Source organism: Atheta coriaria, unplaced genomic scaffold (genome assembly GCF_025399875.1).
Source record: "Atheta coriaria isolate IRGN ID8LTWV9N9 unplaced genomic scaffold, Caltech_Dcor_3.1 hic_scaffold_68_pilon, whole genome shotgun sequence".
In the NCBI taxonomy this organism is placed as follows: domain Eukaryota; kingdom Metazoa; phylum Arthropoda; class Insecta; order Coleoptera; family Staphylinidae; genus Dalotia; species Dalotia coriaria.
Window position 1 is genome coordinate 823 of NW_027045510.1, and position 23,554 is coordinate 24,376.

At 37.3% G+C, this 23,554-nt stretch overlaps 3 protein-coding genes and 1 long non-coding RNA gene across 10 annotated transcripts; 2 read left to right on the forward strand and 2 right to left on the reverse strand.

The window, feature by feature from the left end:
• Positions 1–554: 554 nt before the first annotated feature.
• On the forward strand, positions 555–1,331 carry LOC135802934 (uncharacterized). Its single transcript, XM_065316547.1, has 2 exons — positions 555–660; positions 916–1,331. Exons 1-2 carry the CDS (start codon positions 555–557, stop codon positions 1,329–1,331), a joined length of 522 nt encoding a protein of 173 aa, XP_065172619.1.
• Positions 1,332–17,184: 15,853 nt separating this feature from the next.
• Positions 17,185–17,815, reverse strand: LOC135802933 (uncharacterized). The gene is made up of 3 exons (XR_010550669.1): positions 17,602–17,815; positions 17,339–17,541; positions 17,185–17,285 (listed from the first exon to the last, which is right to left on the reverse strand). It is a non-coding gene; the product is annotated as an uncharacterized lncRNA (long non-coding RNA).
• A 901-nt stretch (positions 17,816–18,716) lies between these two features.
• Positions 18,717–20,934, reverse strand: LOC135802924 (uncharacterized). The gene is made up of 4 exons (XM_065316535.1): positions 20,401–20,934; positions 20,252–20,345; positions 19,898–20,193; positions 18,717–19,841 (listed from the first exon to the last, which is right to left on the reverse strand). Exons 1-4 carry the CDS (start codon positions 20,596–20,598, stop codon positions 18,717–18,719), a joined length of 1,713 nt encoding a protein of 570 aa, XP_065172607.1. The 5' UTR covers positions 20,599–20,934.
• Positions 20,935–20,993: 59 nt separating this feature from the next.
• Positions 20,994–23,059, forward strand: LOC135802929 (N-alpha-acetyltransferase 35, NatC auxiliary subunit-like). 7 transcript variants are annotated; one of them, XM_065316545.1, is made up of 7 exons: positions 20,994–21,163; positions 21,223–21,314; positions 21,372–21,457; positions 21,608–21,777; positions 21,830–21,930; positions 22,061–22,124; positions 22,784–23,059. In XM_065316545.1, exons 4-7 carry the CDS (start codon positions 21,655–21,657, stop codon positions 22,973–22,975), a joined length of 480 nt encoding a protein of 159 aa, XP_065172617.1. In that variant the 5' UTR covers positions 20,994–21,163; positions 21,223–21,314; positions 21,372–21,457; positions 21,608–21,654; the 3' UTR covers positions 22,976–23,059. The 7 variants fall into 7 exon arrangements, 6 of the variants coding, with proteins under 6 accessions (XP_065172617.1, XP_065172618.1, XP_065172613.1 ...); XM_065316546.1 differs by having other exon boundaries at positions 21,223–21,309; XM_065316541.1 differs by having other exon boundaries at positions 21,006–21,163; positions 21,372–21,568; positions 21,631–21,777.
• Positions 23,060–23,554: the final 495 nt, after the last annotated feature.

Below are 23,554 nucleotides of genomic sequence, written 5' to 3' on the forward strand. Positions count from 1 at the left end.
GTTTGGGTTAAGTGTGCGCATGAGGTAGTGATAGTGACAATTTTGTGGATATTAACATTTATTTTTATTTGTGTTAGGTTATTTCGATAAACATATATTGTCTAAAAAAAATTACAATGCCTAGAAATTATATACGGAAGGCTCCACATAGATCAGTCGTTACAAGTGATCAATTTGATGCTGCGAAGCGATTAATTGCTGAAGGTTGTAGTGAAAGAAGAGCAGCTAAACAAGTTGGAATGAAAGAGAGTACTCTCAGAAAACGTCTTAAATCTAACTCTACTGCAGCTAAGTTAGGCAGGTTTATTCCGACATTTAGTAAAGACCAAGAAAACGAAATCTATAATTATTTAAAAAGATGTGATGATCTCTATTACGGTCTTAATATGACCACTTTACGGACACTGATTTATGAGTATGCTGAAAGCAATAATATTTCTCACCGTTTTAATCAAACCTCGAAGATGGCAGGACGTGATTGGGTATATGGTTTCTTAAAAAGACACCCGGACTTAAATCTTCGGCAACCCACACAGACCAGCATAGCTAGAGCGATGGGGTTTAATCACGATCAAGTTAATCAGTTTTACGATAACTTATTAAGTCTTCAAGATAAATATAAGTTCAAGCCTAGTCGAATTTACAATATGGATGAGAGTGGTATAAATACTGTACCAAAAAAAATTCCTAAAGTCATATCAGTGAAAGGAAAAAGATTAGTAGGGAAAATAGTTTCAGCTGAAAGAGGACAAACAATTACATTGGTGTGTGCTATGAGTGCTACAGGAAATTATGTTCCACCAGCTTTTATATTCCCTCGTAAGAGAATGAAGGGTTATTTACGAAATAATGCACCTCCAGGAAGTATTGGAATGGTATCTGATTCTGGATTTATAAACACAAATTTGTTCTTAGAATATCTTCACCACTTCAAAGAAAACGTACAGCCAACTAAAGAAAATCCAGTCTTGTCGATATTAGATAATCATAGTAGTCATCTTTCTCTAGCTGCTATTAACTTCTGTCGTGATAATGGTATCCATTTACTTACACTTCCACCACACAGTAGCCACAAAATGCAACCATTGGATCGTGGATTTTTTGGACCATTGAAAACGAAATTTGCTTACGAATGTGATAAATGGTTAACTAGCAATCCTGGACGTGTCATTGGGCAATCAGAGGTGGCCCAACTCCTTAATGAGTCTTTTAAGAAAGTTGCAACAGTTTGTAATGCTACTTCAGGTTTTAAAACTTCTGGGATATGGCCTATCGATAGGGAAATATTTTCCGAAGAAGATTTCATAGCAGCTTCTGTGACTGATATCTAGAATAATGTCATTGCTTCTACATCGAGCGCACAATGCACATTAGAGTCTTTGCCCGGTACTTCTAGTGCTTTGATGACAAGTTCTTCGCCACCTGTAGATGGATGCTCTAATGAATTTATTCCACTATCATCAATACAACCATTTCCAAAAGCAAAAATCCAAAATAGACGAAGAGCCGGTAAAAAATCGATAATTGCTACTGATAGTCCTTTTAAATTGGAATTAGAAAAAAAAAGACAAGATGAGGAAGATAAAATAGCAAAAAAAAAGACGTCTAGAATTAAAACAAGAAAAAGCTTGTGCAAAATCACAAAAAAAACACTAAGAAGAGTGATACAACCAAAGGAAGAACTAAGGCGATTGAAAAAAAATTAGAATCTAATGAAAATGATTGTTTTTGCCCACTGTGTAGCGAAGACACATAAATAATATTTGTGAGAGTATATATTTAATATATAAATATCAAAATTTATAATAAATAATTATATGCTTAAAAATAGTTAAATAGTTGATTAAAAATATTTAACAGCATGCCGTTTCAGATATTCTAAGTGCGTATACTTACCCGCAGTGCTGCGCACATATACCCCGATATTGGGGTAAGTGTACGCATTCTGACTAAGTTTAATTTTATTCTATTTTTGAAAAGTACGAGTAGCTAAATTCAATTTTATGATATGTAACTGTTAAATCAATAACGCCTTTGAATGAAAAATTCCTTTTCAATTTATTTCATACAGAAATTATAATTTTATGATAAATTTAAAAAAAATCCGCACTCTTGCCCCAAATGACTCTACTGCTCAGAGAAGTTAATTAAACACGTTTCAAATAGTCCGCTTCACCCGCAAGCAGATGGTGTTTGCGAACGGAGCATCAGAACCATCATGCCGACGTTAATGGCGCATCTGAATGATAAGAACAGCAACGACTGGAACAAAGTACTGCCAATAGTCCAGAGAGAACTCAATGCGGCCAAGAACTCAACAACTGGGTTTGCACCATATGAAGCCTTATTCGGTTATATACCCAATTTCGACCACGATGTGCTCGACATCATTGTCGGGGAAGGAGATGCCAAAGATCACGCGGACGTTTGGAACGAAATCCACGAAAACATTAAAAAGGCGGAGATTACGTACAAAAAAAGGTACGACGCCACTTAGAGACATCCGAGCTCCTACGAACCAGGAGACGTAATCGTTGTCCAAAGACCTACAATCGCCACTGGTGAGCCGACCAAACTTCAACCACTCTACAAAGGCCCTTTCATGGTTTACAAAGTTCTGCCCTCGGACACCTATGTAATAGGAGACCTACCAATGTCGAATAGATCATTTCGAACAACGGCGCACATTTCACAAATGCGTCGATACCTCAACGAAGAAGAGAGTAGCGATGACAATCCAGCACCGGAGAACGATTGTAAGCTGTCAGAGAACGATAGCGAGCTACCAGAGAACGACAGCGTACAAGCGGAGTCAAAGAGAATGAGAAGGCCGCCACAACACCTGGCCGACGTCGTATAGGAACCAGCTGAACCAGCAAAATGAACAACAAAAGTATGTATTTGATACTGTTATAAAAGTATCAAATGATGAAACAGGAGGGATTTACTTCCAATATGCACCTGGTGGTACAGGAAAAACTTTTTTGATTTCATTAATATTAGCCACAATTCGTATACAAAATAAAATTGCACTTGCACAATTTTTGAATTATCTTATCTGCTAACATCACTAACAATTGCTAATTGCTAAATAAATGCTTTATAAATTGCTAATCTATATATATATATAAAAGAAAGTCATGCATCGGAAATGGTTGTGATGGAGCTAGCCAAACCGATTTTGAATAGGGGTCATACTCTCTATTTGGATAATTGGTATTCGCCGCCCAAGTTGTTCCTACATTTAGCGGAACAAAAACACATGTTGTGAGCCAGAGGTCTACCACATGTACACATATTGATTTGGTAAAAACAGTAGCTACTTCCCTAATCAAATCGACAACTTAATTAGCGCTGAAATTCCAGATCCAGAAGGAGATAAAAAATCTGTATGACACGGTTATTAAAAATATGATACATGGTCCTCAAGTGATTCGTAATCCATCAATCTCCGTGCATGAAAGACGGGCAAATATACAAAAAGTATCGAGAACTACCTAGGAGAACAGTTCAAAGTGATAAGTAAGTTACCCGTTATATAGACGAAGGGTCGCTGATGGCGGTAAACAAGTTGTGGGGACTACCATCTCACCATCTTAAGCCTTGAATTCTTCTTCTGCCTTGCATGCCATTTTCCCATGAATTCCCGCAAGATCTTATTTTTTACTACTTTTCTATTAGTTTACAGCCTTTTATTTTCCAACTTCTTGCTGTCATATAAAACTACCCTTTTAAAATCTAATCCCCGTAAGTCGGACGGTTTGGCACGCAGTATCTAGCGTGAAATATCCCGACTCGATTCCCAGAATCCAATGGCTGTTTTCCCCAGTCTTTAATATGTCATACACTTTCTATTTTTAACCAATTAAACTATCGCTTCCTTCCTATTTCTCTGAATTTCTATCACTCACCCATCAACCTGCTGAAGGGTTGCTGGTGAGTGACAAGGGTGTAGGAAGATCACTTCTTGACATTACTCAAACTCTACACTTCTCTACAAGACTTCATAATTTTACGCTTCGTCAACACATTTCAATTTGGTAGTCCCTACCGTCATTAAATAAAACCGTAAGTCGTGATATCAAACCTTGTGTATTATTCGTAATTATAAATAACACACTACACACACCGATCCCACAAAGTTAACAATATTCGACTCACACTCATGAATTCAAGAGTTTTGATTATAGCTAAGTTGTGCCCCATTCACCAATTTTAAAAGTAAAATATTCAACGCCCCTCATAAATGTTGAAGCTCGTAATTCTGTACGTGCAATTAAGTATATATTTAAGTATATATGTAAGTATATTACTCATAGCGGATCAGGTAATCTTCAATTTGCATAATAAAGATGCTAAAAGTATAACCTGAATGAAATACAAAATTATCAAGCAGGAAGATGTCAGTAGCGATGAATCGGCATGGCGGCTTCTAGGCTTTCCACTACATCAAAGCTTTGTTGTGTGTTTATTGAAAATAAATGTTTGTTGAAGAATAAAGGTATGTTAATCAAATTCTTGTATCCCTATTATTTTTTTTTATAATCAAATATAATTTGGAAAATGTCCACATGGGGACGGTTGAACCAAATAATATGAGGATAATATGCTTTCTAAACGTAATATAATAATAACCATTCTCTCTTTATTTTAGATGCCACGAATACGTATTCGCAAAACAGGAAAAGGCCAACATGATGATAGCGCTTACATCAATGCCTATTAAGAAGTAAGAAATGGAGCATCCATTCGAGCAACTGCTTTGAAGTATAATTTATGTCATGTATCTCTAATCAGATATAAAAGAAAAGTCGAAGCATCACAAGAGAATAATATGTACCACTGTTACTATGGGCTATAAAGCTCACAATAAAGTGTTTAATGCAGAACAGGAAAAAAAATTGGCTAAATACTTTATTCGCTGCGCTGACATATATTTCGGACTCACAAAAAACGATGTTAGAAGATTAGCTTACGGTCTGGCTGTCGAATACAACCTTAGTAAGCCAAGTACATGGGATGAGCAACAAATAGCTGGTGAGGAATGGTTTAGGGCTTTTATGAAAAGGAATCCCGAGTTGTCAGTACGCGCTGCCCAAGCCACAAGTTTATCCAGAGCTACAAGCTTCAACTCCAATAAGACTAATGTTAATGAATTTTACGTTCTAGGTGCTGGGTGATGGATTGTTATCATTTTCAACCACAAGATATCTTCAATATGGACGAGACAGGCGTTACTACAGTCCACAAGCCTGACAGGATTGTAGCAAGACGAGGATCAAGACAAGTAGGAGCAATGACATCAGGTGAACGCGGGACTCTCTTTACAATAGCTGTCGCTGTTAGTGCTTTGGGTCATGCTATTCCACCTGTTTTTGTGTACCCAAAAGTCAAATTTCAAGACCATTTTATTAGAGATGGTCCAACTGGTTGGATGCAAGAAGATAATTTTTTAGTTTTTTTGAAACATTTCCAGACGCATTCCCATGCTTCTTCATCTCATAAAGTTTTGCTTTTAATCGATAATCATTTATTACATGTGAATATAGTCTTTGGACTTTTGCAAACAAAATGGAATAGTCTTGTTGTCATTCCCACCCCATTGTTCGCATAAATTGCAACCTTTGGACAGGTCAGTATACGGACCATTCAAAAAAAAGTCGTAAATTCTGCTAGCACCGCATGTATGCATAACAACCCCGGTAAAGCCATGACGACTTATGACATCCCAAGTATTGTCGCTACTGCATTCCCAATTGCCATGACTCTAACTAATATTCAAGCTGGTTTTCGGACCACAGGCATATATCCATTTAATCGAAGTTTGTTCACTGCAGTCGACTTTTCCCCATCTTTTGTAACAGATCGATCAAATCCCAATCTACCCATAGAAATAGCTTTAATTCCCAACAATGCACCTCAAACTCAAGATGATCAATCCAACAATGAAGACCCTTTATCAGGAGACTTAGTAGAAACTGTCAGAATTCCTAACGAAAATTTAGAAGCACAAACCTACTGGAAACTTCAATGGTGACTACTGACCCACAGCCCAGCACTAGTTTCGCGTTTTGTCCAGAACGAATCAAACCTCTACCGAAAGCTCCTCAGAGAAAATCAACACGGAAAGGTAGAAAGAAGTGAAGGTCGACCATATACACTGACACTCCTGAAAAGGAAGCCATTTAAAAGGAAGCAGACGACATAGAAAAGAGAAATAATGCGCAAGCCATAACAAAGAACCTAATAGGAACCTTTGGTAAAAAAGCAACACGTAAGGCTGATAATTATAAATATATCAAGAATAAAAGTGGCAAAGTAGTAAAAAGAAATGAGCCACTGCCTCAAAACGAGGATTCTTCTGAAGACGAGGATTGTTTTTGTATTAGGTATATGCCTAGATACTCGTACATACACTAGGAGCAAGTCGGGATAACAATGGGTTCAGTGTATTGAGAGTAAGAACTGGGCTCATGAGCAATGCACTGACGGAGAACCTAGCTACGTATGCAATAATTGTGATTCCAACTAATTTTATTGTTGCACATATAGCAGGACATTTAAGTATAATTTTAAAAGTGTTTTCTTTATTATAATAAATAAGTTTTATTTCTGTATGGTACAATCGACCCCACCCCCTGGTACAATCATCATGAGATCTGAGGTCGGTTGTACCATTTCTCACCCAAAACAAAATTTACATTTATGAAGTATAATCCTACTAAGCCTACAGGCATACATCTAAAAAATGGTACAAACGTACCCAGTCTTCCCTACATTCATACATTCTCTTCAACTGCAATTTTTTTTATCGAATAAACTATATCGTGCGGTACGTATTGTTCGCGCAATTGGCATGAACGAAATATTTCAATGCAAGAACAGTGTTTTGTGGTTGAACAGTTTGCATAGTTTGCATGAGTGCAGCTAATGGAAAGATTTCAATGTTTACGGCTAATACTATTGATATACTTGAGCCGTTATCTATCTCCACGCACGACACTGTTGACGCACTTGAGCTGATATCAATGATATTTTACATGCACATGATTGCTTGGAGATATATCACACTGTTCTGGATAATTCTGTGTAAGTTCTCTTTATTGATGATTTGCGTGCTTGAATTTAGTTTATTCGAAATCGTCAGTCTGAACCCATCTCACAAAGTTTGAAAATTTATATTTCAATATGACATTGTGGAACCGAGAAAAATTCTTTCTTTCTCTTCCCAAGAGAGTCAGATACTGAGTCGGCTACCGAGTCCATCATCGACTCGGAAACCGAGACTGCTGCAGAGGTTGGCACTGATACGAGTGATAGCGATTTTCCAATTCCCAAGCGTCCGAAGAAGTTTATAATTCAAGATTCAACGGATGAAGAAGATGGTAGTACAATTTGTCCAACGCCAAAGCTTGGAAACCAGAAATTAACACGCCTATTGAATACACCCGAAAGACCCGGCGTCCGTAACGAATTTTTGGAATTGATTGGCACTTCAAACATAATGCTAAAACTAATTAATATTGTAGCATAGCGTATATTTTAATTCTTTTTTTATTCTTGTTTTCAATTTCAATTTTTATTATATACGTTGCTATATTTCTTTTGTGTATAAAATTAGCAATAGTGAACAGGGCGAGAAGTCGGTCAGACAGTCCCGGCAATCACGACAATAATAGGTAGAAACATATTAATAGCCTTTTGTTAAGTGTTCTGTTTCCAGACTAAACAAATGCAATAGACCAAATATTTTATTGAGGGTAGACCAGACAACAAAAGGACACTCTGTTCTTACTTAGACTAAACAGACTTTATACAATTGGGTGCGGGACCCGAGGTGTCCTCACGTCACATGACATTCCGCATCAGATATAAAAGGGACACCTCTGGTACCGAGGAGCAGTTCTTGTTATTAACTCACTAAGTGTACTTGGGTAAAATCTTGCATTCAAAAATAAATATTGTTGAATTATATTATTTGTTATGTCTCTTTTAACTAATATTGCTGAAACGATTCGCACACTATGTTTGACGACGAGTTTTGGCAAAACATCGTAACTGAAACTCACAGGTATGCAGAACAAACAATTTTTAATAAGAACACGATGAAAACAATTGACTGCAATTGGAAGCATGTTAGTTGCAATGAAATTAAAGTATACTTATCATTGTGCGTGATAATGGCGCAGGTTTGTAAGGCAAAAATTCAAATGAAATGGAGTAAACGAGCCATCGTAGATTCCAATTTAAAAAAAAAACTATGCCACTCAACAGATTAGTACAAATTACTAGATTTTTTTTTCATTTTGCGGCTAACACGATCAGCTACATGACGGATAAATTACGTAAAATCAACCCCGTCATTGAGTACTTTAACTAGAAGTTCCAGCAGTTGTATATAATGGAGGAGGACATTGCCATTGATGAGTCCTTGATGAAATTTAAAGGACGATTATCATACCGACAATACAATCCATCCAAACGGGCAAGGTATGGAATCAAATTTTACAAATTATGTGAGTCTGGCTCTGATTACTGCTATAAATTTAAAATCTATTCCGGGAAAGAGAAGAAATATAGAAGAAATGGTTGTGATGGAGCTAGCCAAACCGATTTTGAATAGGGGTCATACTCTCTATTTGGATAATTGGTATTCGTCGCCCAAGTTGTTCCCACATTAAGCGGAACAAAAAACACATGTTGTGGGAACTGTTCGTATGAACAGAGCCAATAGCCCACAATTTTTGCTAAAGCAAAGTTAAAAAAAAGGCGAATACCGATTAAGAAGTTGCAATGGCATTTTCGCTCTTAAATGAAAAGATAAGCGCGATGTGCACATTTAATCAACGAAGCACACATCAGTCGAAATGGTGCAAGTTACTAAGAACAAGAAGAGCAAAATTCAAGACCGAAATGTATTATAGATTACAACAAAGGCATGATTGGCATTGATCAGCAAGATCAAATGCTGGCTTGCTTTCCAATCATGCGGAAATGCGTGAAAGGATACAGAAAAATGTTCTTTTACATGTTTGACATGGCGTATACTGTTCAATAAAATTACCGAAAAAAAACAGTACTACACAGAATTTCGACTCGACGTTGCGGAAATGCTATTGCAACAGAATCCGATAGACCACGAGATGAATCCGGCGAGTGGCGAACTTCCATCACGGCTACACGCAAGGGTATGGGCTCATTTTCCGAAACATAGTGATCCGACACCTACTAAACAACATCCCACACGACAGTGTAAAGTGTGCACCAAAATGAAAAACGAAGCGAAACGACATGGGAGTGCAAAAAATTTAAAATACCTCTGCATGTGCCGGATTGTTTTGTGATTTATCATACAATTCTGGATTATTAATTTTGTTAAAATAATTTTGAACATGTTCATCTTAGAAATGAAAAATTTATATTTGTTTTTTGCATTTAAATTATATAAAATTAATAATAAATTTTTACATTTTCTTCAACTTAATTTCGAATAGGTTCTAATCTTCCGATGTTACGCGTCGACGACGGGCATTTCAACAGTTCAAACTCCTGGAAAAATACTGGCTTCAACTTCAACAGAAGAGGGGGATCGATCATCAGAGAGGGAAAAACATCACTTTGCTGTGTAGGGGAGACCGGGTACAAAAGACATCGCATATATCTATCCAAGCTCTAGATTTTTGTAAAAAGAATGGAATAGTACTGCTGTCGTTTCCGCCCCATTGTATGCACAAACTACAGCCTTTAGAATCTTTAGATAGAACAGTATTTGGACCATTCAAAAAAATTATAAACACTGCTACAGACAACTGGCAGACAATGACTATCCATTACATTCCTGGGATGGTTAGTGAAACATTTCCTCTTTCTGTCACTGATCGAAATGCAATTGCTGGATTTGCCTGTACCGGTATAAGTCCATTTAATAGGAACATATTTTCTGCTGTCGATTATGCACCATCATCTGTTACTGACCGGCCTTTACAAGTTAACAGTGAAATTCCACCAAATGACCAGTTGACCAATTTTGACCATCCTAAATCCAAGACCAGACTGTCCAGCATACATTTCTCTCAAAGATCAAACTCGCCAGTACCAGGACCAAGCGGGCTACAACAAGCAAATTCTTCTCAGCCATTTGATTTCACTCCTAAAGATCGTAGACCTTTACCACAAGCGGGTCCGAGAACTACAACAAATAAAGGACGTAAAAAACGTAAGACAGCAATATTGACGGACACGCCCAAAAAACACAATTGAAGAAGAATACCAACAAAAAAATAAAGCCAAGAAAACGGTTTTACAACCCCATACTGGAAATGACACCAGGAAGATGATATTTACGAAAGGGAAGGGAAAAGGAAAAAAGACGAAGAACGCAGCTAAAGACAAGGAAAATCAATATGATGACGAAGATTGCTTCTGTCTCGTTTGTTTAGAAACTTTTAGCAACAGTAGACCAAATGAGGAATGGATACAATGTATCGAATGTAAAATGTGGTCACATGCTGAGTGCATCAACGATGATGCAAATTATGTGTGCCATAATTGTGAGTCTGACTTAAAAACTAATGCTGAAGAGTCTGTTTATCAAAAATGATTACTATATGTTCTAACTAAACGTTAGACAGATCGTGGTCGCAAAGCCCGCCTTCTTATAACTTTGTGGATCTTATAAGCATTCGATAACACTCCATCAGACGTAGTCAATGTACTAACCGAGAGAGGAGCAGGCAGAAAAACTAACAAACATCGCAAAGACCTGAATACAAACAACAAAACAAAGGTTAAGACGCCCACACACATATCGGAAACCGTCCCAATAACGGACGGAATCAGACAGAGGGAACAGTATGAGCCCACCCTGTTCAATCTGTCATGGACAAAATAATAGGCAAAGTAAAACAAATAAAGCCGGATACCGCATGGGCCGAAAGTCACATAGCATCATCTGCTATGCAGACGATGCTCTGCTTATAACTGAAGAGGACGACCTACAACGACTGCTGCAAACCTTCGCCCGCGCAACCGGGATTACAACCTGCAAGTATCCGCGGAAACAGAAATACCTGGTAAGCGGTAAACACCCCATTCGTGCAAAATTACAGCTAGGTTCACACATCATAGATCGGGTATTGAGCTTCAACTACCTGGGGGTAGAAGTGACAAGCGATAGACGGCTCACGGTACGAGGTTGGCAACGCGGCCAACAAAGCACGACGAATCTCGGGCGCGCTAAACAGCATCATATGGCGCAATAAATACCTATCACGGGGTAAAGCCCGGGTCTACAAGACCGCCGGTCGAGCCAGTTCTCACCTACGCTGTGGAAACAAGGGCAGCACCGCCATTACCAAACAAATATATCGCACAACGAGATGCGTACCCTACGCGCTATCAAAGTCACACTAAGAGACCATGTCGCAGCCACGACATCCGGCAGGGCTCAGTACAAAGATATAGCGTGTTGGGCGAGTTGGGCTGCCGTAATGGAGGATCACGTGGAACGCATGACAGCTTACAGCGCATAACACATTGGCCATGACCGCAAAACCTATGAAGACAAGACCGCTCGGCCGTCCACCTAAGAGATGGTCCGACAGCATGACGTCAAAATCCCAGGAGAACACTGGAGAGACTTAAGAGAACAGGCAGACATGCCTATTAAGAAGACAGAAAGAAGAAGAAGATTCTATATGATAATACTTAATTGATCTCATAACTTAAAATAGGAATAATTTGTTTTGTTCTCTTGAAACATTTTTGAGCATTTAAAGTATAAATTTTTATCTGTGTCATTAATTAAATTAAATGCAAAGTCTATTAATAAATAATTTGCTGATTTAATATGTCTATTAGATTCATTACAAACCCCTTTATCCTGTTACATTCGACCCACAACGCGTTACTTTCGGCCTGCTTAGGTGGTCAAAAGTAACTGACAATTTTTTAAAGTCTCTGAGATTCATATAAAACACATAATAATAAGGTAAATCAAGATACTAATGTAAAGAATATAAACGGAATGTATTTATGGCTATATAAATTTTATTAAAATAATAACACCTAACTAGAAACCAAGGTAAAAGTGCAAAATGTTACTTTTGTACCCGGTCTCCCCTACCACCCGGAAGCGTATTTGCATACTCAAAAACCGTATTGAAAACTTCAGAACCTTTCCTTCAATGGTTAAAACATTTTATCGCCTATACACGATTAGTGAAAACAAACATAACCAACTTCTTCTATTAGCCGGTCATTCTACGCATACAAAAAATATTGATTCCATTATACTTGCTCGTGAATATGGAATCTTACTATTTTCATTCCCTTCTCACACGACCCACCGAATTCAACCATTGAATCGGCGAAAAGACATATCGAGATCAGCAATTCAGACAACGATGCCAAGACGAAATGAGTCAACAGACGAAGAAAAAGAGAGCGAATGAAATTGAATGAGAATGAATTAACGATCCTCGGCCCCACCCGAAGTCGCTGGCAAATGACGCAGAGAAACATGCATGGCCGCCAGCAGTTATTTGATAATGAATAACCGCTGGATAAGACACTCGAGTCAAGAATTGAATAGTTGTACACGCGTTACACACTGAAGTTCACAGTAATATTAATCTATAATTAATAGTTCAGGAATATCCTGCTGCTTTGCAGTGGTATTACATTTAATTTTGATTTATTTTTAACATGTTAATGTAGTCACTAATTTCCATTTGTGGATTTAATATATGTATCGTTTTGTGATACATTTTTTAGTTTTGAATTATTTGGTTTTACGGGTTCACTGGTATTGCATTTAAGTGTAATTCGTTGTAACGTGTTGTGATACTGTTTGCTGTTGCTGCACGTTTTGGTTATGTTTTGCCTAACGAGCACGGCATTTACGTTTAGTGCATGTAAATTTATATTTTTGCAGGTTTTTATCTTGAAGGTATATTTTGGCCGAGTACCTTCACTTGTACATGAGAGCCGTTTCTTTATCCGTCCCAAGAAGTTGATGCGGACTAGCCAACAGACGGCGACAAACGTGACGACGTGCCGCTAATGGTGCGATTCGCGATTCGCACGTTACATACGAAGCAAGCTGGTGGACGCATCGCTTGTCAATGCTACAGAGCGGCGCGTAAACAAAGCGAAACCTGAACTGTCATTTTTCCAATGTCACTTACCCAGGATGTTCGCGAACTCGGTTTTCGGTGCAAGTCTGGGGTTGTATTAAATTTTTAAATTTTATATTTTACTATTAGATGGTATTTCTCCAGCAGAATTAGGCGCTTGATGAGCTCTAAAACGGTGGGGTTTTCTCTTCAGGCAAACTCTTATAGGTGCTCTCTTAGTACTGGAAAAACTTTACTTTCTGCGTCGCGCGCAGCATCATTTTTGAATCCTGGACCAGAATTTGCTTCCACGCCCGCCATTATTGTACCGACCCAGTGATTTATTTTTGATGGTGCGTATATATGCCGCCCGTCCTAGATCGCCCACCTGCGTGTTCGGCACGCCTTCGTGCATCGGTCATAACGGTGGTACTGGGGGTACATGCCGGAAAGTAAATTGGTTCGTATCATGGATGCAATCCCATCTATCCCAGCCAAAGCACCGCGCACTTTTTGACGTGATAACGTCTTTTAAAATCGTTTTACGGGTGACCGGTTCAGAAACTGTGTCGCGAGGGCCTCACGAGGCCGATCGCAGGTATACCCCTGGAACAACCTTAGGCTCCCCGCACACTACAAACTTTTATCGGCCGATATTTTTGATCCGGGATTTGGCGGGCTGTGAGCGCGCACACTACACGCCAACTAAACAGTTGGGTTGTGGTGAGGGTGCGCACACTGAGCAACAGTCGGCCGACTGCACCAATACTCTGGAGCGAACTAAATTGATGATCCAAAGTCGGCCGACTATAAACAATGGAAGCGGGGTAGTAGCGACGAAACTCATACTGATATCGCAGTCGGCGATAGTTGGCCTGGTTGTGCGATAGTTTGGATTTGAACGCAGTTGGTGGCCCATCAAACTTGTTTATCGGCGATACAAAATCGTTGTGGAATGCGGACTTGCATACATCTTCTGGCGCACGGGTATAAGGCGAGCCAAACTATCGGCCGATAAAGTTTGTAGTGTGCGGGAACGCCAGTTTTTATCGTTGAATGTTTAACAGTAAAACAAAATGTGAAGTGCAAGTGAAGTGTTACAACAATTGCAACAAACAAAACTTATATCACCAATAAGACGTTATCACGTAAACATCTCGATCGTAAACCTACTTTTACAAACAACCATTTTTAGTGAGCCTATTTGTTACGTTAAATTTTCTTATAAAGAGGTATGAGCTTTGCTGTATCATATTTCTCCCACTTCATCCAGCACCCATCATCGAACGCGCGCGCCTGCGCACGCCAGCGCAAAGATTCTCCAACATCATTAACATTGCCCAAAGTGAATTCCTCTGCAGCAGGAATTTGACAGCAGAAAGTGTCACTTCCGCGCGCAATGTGCGGAGCGCGCGGAAGTTTCAAATCTATCTGTTCTTCAATTACACAAATTAGCTTATTATTTCTATTTTTGTTCTTTACTGACATTTTAAAAAACGCAATTATGGTATTTATTATTTCTTGTTTTTGATTTTAAATTGCGTTTGAAGAAGAGTAATCGAAAAAATAATATCTTTGATATGTTACATATATGGATTTCTTTATTACAAATTTATCTGAAGAATTTACTGGCTTTTTGCGACTTTTTTCTAATATGTAAACTTTTGGGTGGAACTCTCTTAGAAACTGCATTAGAAAAATGCAGATATACTAAATGCATGTAATTCTCTCTCAGTCTCTCAACTTCGCTTCAGAACGTTTTAAAGTTCTCAACAATATCAACATGATGACTGCTTTTAATCGTGCCTTGGATTTTTCATCTAACTCAACTAAAAATCGCCCTGAATTTAGTCTCTGTCCGCTCTACAACTATTGTATGTGAGCAGCTATAGTGTTATTGCAAATATAAACGTGAACGTCCTCAAGAATATATTGATAGACGCTCCAAAGCAATACATTTCGCCGCCAGCCCTTACGACAAAATCAATTTTATAATTAAGCCAAGTTTTAATACTAAATTATACTTCATACTATTTGAATACAAATATTAAATTGATTATCATTTTAGAAGCAGTGATAAAAGTACAAAATACCTACTTGTCTTTTAGCATCGTACCCCCTGCGTTGTCATAGTTACCATAATTTACTGATTTAATAAGATTTTAGATGAATTTATGAGAATCCCAACAAAATGGATTTGCGCATTCCGTAAGTCCGACAAAAGGAGTTATCCCAATTATCATATTGCTGTCTCAGTGTAACTCTCATATTAACTATTAATAATTATTACTGTTTTATTCATAACTAGCGGACCCAACTGACTTCGTTCTGTTAAAAAAATTTGGAATGTGGCAGATTTTGTTTCTCTCTATTTTATATTCGGTGCAAAAAATTCTCCTGAATAGGACAGTCACTCCCTTGACAGGCCGCTTCCACGAACTTTCGCCACCCTTTCAAGAACAAATTATATTAGTGGGACCCACTAAAACACCCCGAATTGTGTCACATGCAATACTTAGTGATCGTAAATAAATTAACCACTTTGCACAAAAAACGAAATGAAACAATCAAACAAAAATGAATCAAAGAAAACTGCGGAATTTGGTTCGTTTGTCAGTGGACAAAAGAAAACTCAGTAGAAAACACATTGCACAAAACACCATATAAAACAATAAATCAAAAATAAGTCGAAGAAGGCTGCAGAATTTGTTTCGTTAATCGATTGAAAAAAGAGCACCAGCTTTCCCGTTTCCCGGTAATTATTCCAATTTTTGTCGCCGTAAAACCACCCTTAGACTTTATAGTATATTAAAGAAGAGTAGCTAAATTGATTGGAAGCGTTGTTGAGTGGAAGCGGTTACCAACACATTTTGCGATTCATTTTTATATTTTTAGATAATAAAATTAGTAATTTTAAAGTGTATTTGGCACGATTAGTTCAGTTAATCAAGTTTTACATACTTACACTTATAATATGTAAGTTACTCTTTTATTACCACACTAAATTTATCTAGAAACTAAAAATAATTTATATGGCAAAACAACGTTTGCCGGGTTAACTAGTTATTTATAAATTATTTAAATTAATTTAAAGAATTTGGGGTAGTTTTTAAGGGTGAGTTTAGGACTTAGGTCATTTAGCTTCGGATACTTAAGTGAACCGAAGACCAAAGAATGGCATATTCTTTAATAAATCTTAGAAAATTTGATTTATACTAATAGTTAATTCTACTTTCCTAAAAATCCGAAAATAAAATAAAAATAAAATAAAAGCGCATCAGTCATAAACTTCACCCACTAAAAGGAATGCGTTTTTTTATTGTTAACTTATGAAGAGTCCAAGAAGTATGGCAAACTCGTAGAAGGGTGAGTTAATAAATACTTTCGAAAGTCAATAATACGTGCAAGAAATCCGAAATATACCTGTGGGTATAATAGTTAATTAGCGGTAACGTTGCGAATCATCTTGTTAATTTATTTCATAGTGGCAATTTACTGGTAATATAAACAAACTCAGGAGCGTTTGAATCAATTTATATACTGTGGATAAATTTCTATCTATTAAAGAATATTGATACATAATATTGAATTAAACTTCTTGGTTTGAGTTTGACATGACAAAATTAAGTAAAATATTATTTATTATTAGAACTAAATCAGTATTTTTCTCTTGAATCAGAACAAAGGAAATTAATACAGTGATTGTAATATTTAGGTAGAAGAAATAGATTTCTAACCCTCTTGGGGTTTATCCTCCTCTCTGATGACGCCGAGTATTCGTGTTGCACTATTTTGAAACTATATAGGAATTGGAATCTTTCATAATATCCGGCATTGTCCAATTCTTTACCCAAATGTACAATATTTTCAGTAATAAAATCTGCAGTTAATACATCATCTTCCAATTCTGCATACTCTGGAATCCATATAATGCATGCATCCTGTTTCATTCGTTGTTGTAAGTTGGCAACAATATCACATATCACGTCAGTTTGTATTTGTGCATATTTAATGTATACGGTGTTTAATTTACTCAAGTCTTTCGCTATATTGAAGACATCGGCTATAATGTCATACAATTCACGCATCAGTGCAATATCTTCAAATTTTCCACCATGTCGCAACGAACGCAGTTTCATTTCAAGCTTCCGAGTACGACGAGTCGTGGTACTAAAAGAAGATGTTGATAGAATAATTAAAGAAGCGGTAATAAAGATCAATACCTCGCGTACGATGAATGACTTCGTGTCGTGACACTACCCGCCTCAGAGTAGGCGTCGTCGCCGTCAAGTGCACAATCCGCCCGATCTTTGCGACTTTCGCGAACAACTTTCAATCGTTCAAAATGCAGTTCATACATTTTGCCCGACCACGCTCGCTTTCACATTTTCAATATTCTCCACTAAAGTATCCGTAAGTTGGCAAACTATAAATGAAGAGATGGCGTTACTGGCTTCATAAAAATCAATCACTTAATACCACTTACGATAACCATTTTTGTTGATTTGCGCGGTCAAGAGGGAATCCTCTATGATCTCAATGAACTCCTTAAACAAGTGTCCTGACAAGTAGCAATTCAAAGCTTGGTCGACGTTGTAACATTGTTCCAAATAGATGTAAGCCGCCGCCCTGTGCTTTCCGTTAGTCATGCACACATTTGCTAACTTTTCAAACCAAACATGCTTTTCCTCATTATTCAATCACGGTATAAGATGAACAGCTTCCTTCCAGCATACTCCAGAAACTAACAGTTCGATAGCTCTTAACTTTAAGCCAGCTTTGCAACAAACCGGCGGCAGCCTCTTATACATTCCGTTTGCAATATACTTCTCGCACAATAATTGTGAAACTCTGAGCATCGCATCGCCATCATCCTTATTCATCGCCTTAAAAACATCGTCGAGTACAGCCTTATCTTTGATATACTCCATAAAGTCCGCTAAGTTTTTTTCACGTTTCCTATACAAAATTAACAAGTAACCTGCAGCTTTGTAACTCCCACCCTCATTGGCCATCAAGAATCTTCTACTAATCGGACTGCTGTTTTTGCAAAGTTCTAAAAATCTTCTATACACCTGCGGATCCATGCCGGCCAGCTGTGCAATTGTCGCTGCCAATTCAACATCATAGAGTGCCAACGCCTGTTTGTACATTTCATTGGGATCACCATACATTTTTAACATGTTAATAACGTCAGCTACTTGAAGCAGCACTTTTGTTGTGTATATCCCGCCAATCTGATTCACAAGAAATCGTAATGATTCGTAAGAATCATAATTATGTTTTACAAAAAGTGCAATACAGATAATTCTATAGTGATCCAGATCATTTTCATCACTTTTATATTTAGAGCAAACTTCAATGATTGCATCAAAATCTTGCGTCGCTTGTCTTCTACTGGATACTCATTCACAAACAAGAAGTCAGTACGGGTCAATGTCGACTTGTTTTTCAATGGTAACAGAAACTTGATGACTGATTCAGTACTACCAAGCGATTTCACAAAAACAGGCACGTTTTGGTGAAACAAATCCACGGCAAATCGCCTTAGGAAGTACGTCCGTTTTGAACAGCAGAGTCTTCTAATGAGGATTATACATTTCATAAAACTTCCATCAGCGGTAAGCGCGGGCGTTTTCTCAAAATAATTGGTCGTACAGTAACTAATTCAATGTTTCCACGAGGCATTTCCAAAATCACACTGCCATCATCATCCGCCATACAAATCAATATCGTTCCCTTTTCGATTCGTCGAGACCAGGAAATTTCGTTGATTGGTGGCAATGACTGTGTCAATAAACGTTCAACAGTTATGCAATACATTCGATCCATTGGATCATCATAGCAGGTAATAGTTATCAGTAAATACAACTCAGTATAGTTAAGTACTGAAGTGACTCCTTTCGCAAAGCACTTCTGGTTAATGTACAATTCCCCATTCTGGAGTAATACACAATCCACTTTCAATTCAGAAAAATTAAATACTGATTGTATACTACTGGTTCTATAAGCATCCGCGGATATCACATTGATAATGTTACTATTGCTTGTTTTATAAGCATAATTAACATTTTCTGTAACCTCCTGATGATCATTGTTTTTATCACCATCAAGCCTTACAATACGTTTCATACATGTATTGTTTACAAATCCAATGGCCATCAAACAATCTGTATCATCAATTACACTTAATAAATATTTCGTCCATGTGACAGGTAAGTTATTGGATTTTAATTTTAAGTTAATTGGGTGATCTTCTTGCCATTTTTCGTCCCGCTTCCGATACACGTGTGCAACTTCCTGTGAATCTATAAGTATCAAGATATTTTCATGTGCAACCACATTATTAATCGGTTCATTAGTATTTAAAATTGAATCAATTACTCCACAAGGTGGAATAACGCTTTTCTTGTAATCAAATTCCTGTAAACTGTTGCCAATATGAACATATACCCTGTGACAATCTTCCACAGAGGTTACTACTTGGACTAGTTCATAGATAGCGACGCAATCGTAATATATCATTTCAATCGAATATGTGTCTTCTATTGTTTGATTTAATCTAAATGCAATCATTAATTTCTCAGTTTCTTCAGTAAACCTGAATTTATGTAACCATATGAAGTTTGATTGCATATATACATCTAGAAAATACTTTTCCTTGGAATATGACAAAATAGTAAAGATACGGCCGCAAGTACTAAATTGTATGTCTTGAACATTTCCCTATATAAAAGAAGAATTATTGTTACAATAAAGTTTCAACTACTTTATCTACTTACATTAGAAGATGGGAAAATTGTATTATAGTACTCTCCATTTCGTTCATGCATAACAATATATGACGTCGAATCGTCGCTTTTGCAAACAGTTGCGAGTGTATTGTGTTTTGGCCGAAATGCCGTTTTCGAACAAAGCCCAGGAACCTTCATGTTTGTTATAGTATAAAATAGTCGACACTCATTATCAAAAATTCGAATGACTCGTTCATTGGCTAACTGTGAATTTACCAAGAAAAACCTTTCACCAACTTGCCAACTTATAAATGCATCCTGTGATAAGTGTTTGTATGTACTTTCTAAAACAAAAAAAAACATTAAATACATAAGCTTATTAATCAATCAGATTATTGATACCTGGTGGATGACTCTCCTTCAAGTATGATGCAACTGCTTTCCCTTTAAATTGTTTTTTGACATCCCCCCAGCCCAAATAAACACTTTGTTCACCCTACAAACATTTACTTTTAAAAGAAATGACAAGCAATCACTAATTAAAGAATCACCTTGTGTTCTGGATTATCTTCAGCTAATAAAATTAGATTGAAAGTTGCATAATTTATGCAATACACCATCACTTTACCAGATTGGTAGGCAACTGCCAAGGAATCATGTTCAGAATTCCATGAAGTTGCAATTACACAGTCATCATTTACTACTGGAATATTTATGGAAACCACTTCTGGAGTGTTACAATCAATCATAAATATTCTAGTGGAAGTTGACACAAATGCCAAATTCACTAGAGCTATGTAGTCCAAATCTGAGAGGTAATGATATCTTTGCCAATGTCTATCTCAAGGGATGCTTTTTCCTCATTATTACTTGTTACAAGTTTTATAAAGTATGCAGATTGATTTTGAGTGTGATCTTGTTGATGTATCAATAGGCACACAAATGAACCACAGTGAATACCTTTTATGATTCCACAATTATGTGAATGTGGATAAGATCTTACTTTGTTGATGTTTAAGTTCTGCATTGCAAATGTAGGCAGAATAAGAACGTTGGTACTACACTTGTACTCAACATGAATTATGTTTCAAAGTACATATGAAAGAGTTAGGTTATAAACGTGTTTCTATGATGCGATTCTGTGTTCACTATAAGGCTTATAAGTAAGTATAAGTAATGAGCGTGTTGTTCGTGTGGTGCACGAGTGTGGTGCATGGGCTTTGCCGGTGTATGCATCAGTTGAAGGTTTGGCGCCTTTGAAATGCACATGCCCATACACATAAAGTAAACACTGTGCGCTGATCTTATATAAAAGTAAGTATTATAAAAGTATTATTATATATTTATATGCATTTATCACTTGTCACACACAGGTCTAGATACTTGGAAAAAATTAATAATTCTGCATGAAGTACATGCACAGAACCTGACTGTACTGAATGTACCAAATGGAATCAACAGTGAAGTACACTTGATGCTGAATGCCTTCATTACATTTCAAGTGTAACAATCAAATTTTTAGAACCACTTCAAAATGTATTCTAGAGTGTAATTTGAGTATGGAGTATACAAAAGAAGTAACGACAAATGATAACCAAGGCATGCAAGGTAATGTGATATCACCATCAATGACACCAACTAATAGTGTGTCCAATGGTGGTACCAAAGCCCAGAATAATTGGGTGGACATAACAAAAGAGTTTCAGACATCAGTTCAAGGTTTGCTAGGAAAATCTGATTAGTATCATCATTTTATAGATAAAGACTCTAACAAGTTGCAGACTTGGAACTAGGAGAACTGCTTCATGACACTGTTTGGTTGTTTTGAAGCTATGTCTGCTATTGAGATGATTGATCCAAAGATGGATGCAGGCATGCTATGCAACAGGGGTAACAAGAAAGCCAACTCTTTTGATCAATCAATTGAAGTAAATGAATATAGCAAACCAGAATGGCAATATCTTTAAAATATTGTTTTAGGATGGAAGTTTATTGTTATGGGGCATAAGTAACTTAGACTTAATTGGAATAATTGATACAACTTTGGCATGCATGTTATTATGGCTGGAAGGACATTCTTTGTAAGAGTACAGACTCTTAGGGCATTTTGTATTGCCATATATAAGCTATTTGATATTATAAAGGACTATATTCAGAAATAAGTCTAACTTAATGGATTAATTTTATATAAATGTATTTTTATATGTGCAGAGCAATGGTTTTTGAAGAAGAAGATTTTCAAGGGATCCAGTACAGATATTATTTGTATCCAGATGTAAGTGAACAGTGCATGATTGGAATGCTGCATGAAGTTGAAGAAGAACTGACACATTAATAAAGAATGAGTCTTCTGATACTTTATCTACTACAAAATCCATTTTGTTTGGATTCTCATGAATTCACCTAAAATCTTGTTAAATCGGTAAATTATGGTAACTATGACAACTTATGCCAGTTTTCAGATAAATCTCAAATAAAGAACCATATATGCAACATATAAAAGATATTATTTTTTCGATTACTCTTCTTCAAAGGCTATTTAAAATCAAAACAAGAAATCGTAAATTTTCATTATTGCGTTTTTTAAATGTCAGTAAAGAATCAAAATTGAAATAATAAGTATTAATTTGTGTACTTGAAGAACACATAGATTACCCGCGCGCGTGTAGTGACACTCACTGTCAAATTCTAAGCTGCAGAGAAATTGACTGGCCAATGTTGTCAATGTTGGAGAAACTTGGGCTATGCGCAGGTGCGTGTTTGATGCTAGGCTGGATGAAGTGGAGAAATAGGATACAGGGCAAGTCGGATGATTTCTGATGAGAAAAATTTAACGTCACAAACGGGCAGGGCGCTTAACCCGAGCCGCGCGCAAAATAGGTTCACCAAAATGCACGCTGTACCTTGGCTGGATACGAACAATTTTACTTTCAGGCTATGACCGATTCATGGAAGGCAAACAACACGGTGGACGATTTAGACGGCATGCACCACTACGAAGTAAAATTTTGTCCCGAACATCCTGCAACATACACGGGCGTGGAAGCGTTCTGGTCCAAATTGGAAGTGTCAAGTGCTTGGGGAGCATCTACAAGGGTTTGCCTGGAGGGAGGAAACTCTCACTAGGCTGCTGAGCTCACCAAGCGCCTAATTCGGTTGAGAATACCATCTAATAATAAAATATAAAATAAAAAATTTAGTACAACCCTGCAGACTTGCACTTGAAAATAAAGCCGAGTCTGTGCATTTCGAACACTACGCGAATATCCTGTATATGACCTTGGAAAAACGACAGTTTAGGCTAGGCCTCTTGCATTGTTGCGCTGCTCTGCACCGACGAACGAAGCGTCCTCTCAGCTTCGCTACGTATGCAACGTGCGAATCGCACAGAATCGCACCATTAGGCGCGGCACGTCGTCATTTTGTCGCTGTCTGTTGGTTAGTCTGCATCAGTTTCTTGGAGACGAATAAAGAAACGGTTCATGTACAAGTGAAGCATTTTCAATAAAATAAATAATAACCCTTCAGATAAAATTTCGCAAAATATAAATTTACATGCACTAAACGCCGCCGTGCCTGTTGGCCAAAACATAACCAAAACGTGCAGCAACAGCAAACAGTATCACAACACGTTACAACGAATTAATATAAATACAATACAATACCAGTGAACCCGTAAAAGAACATAACTTGAACTAAAACTAA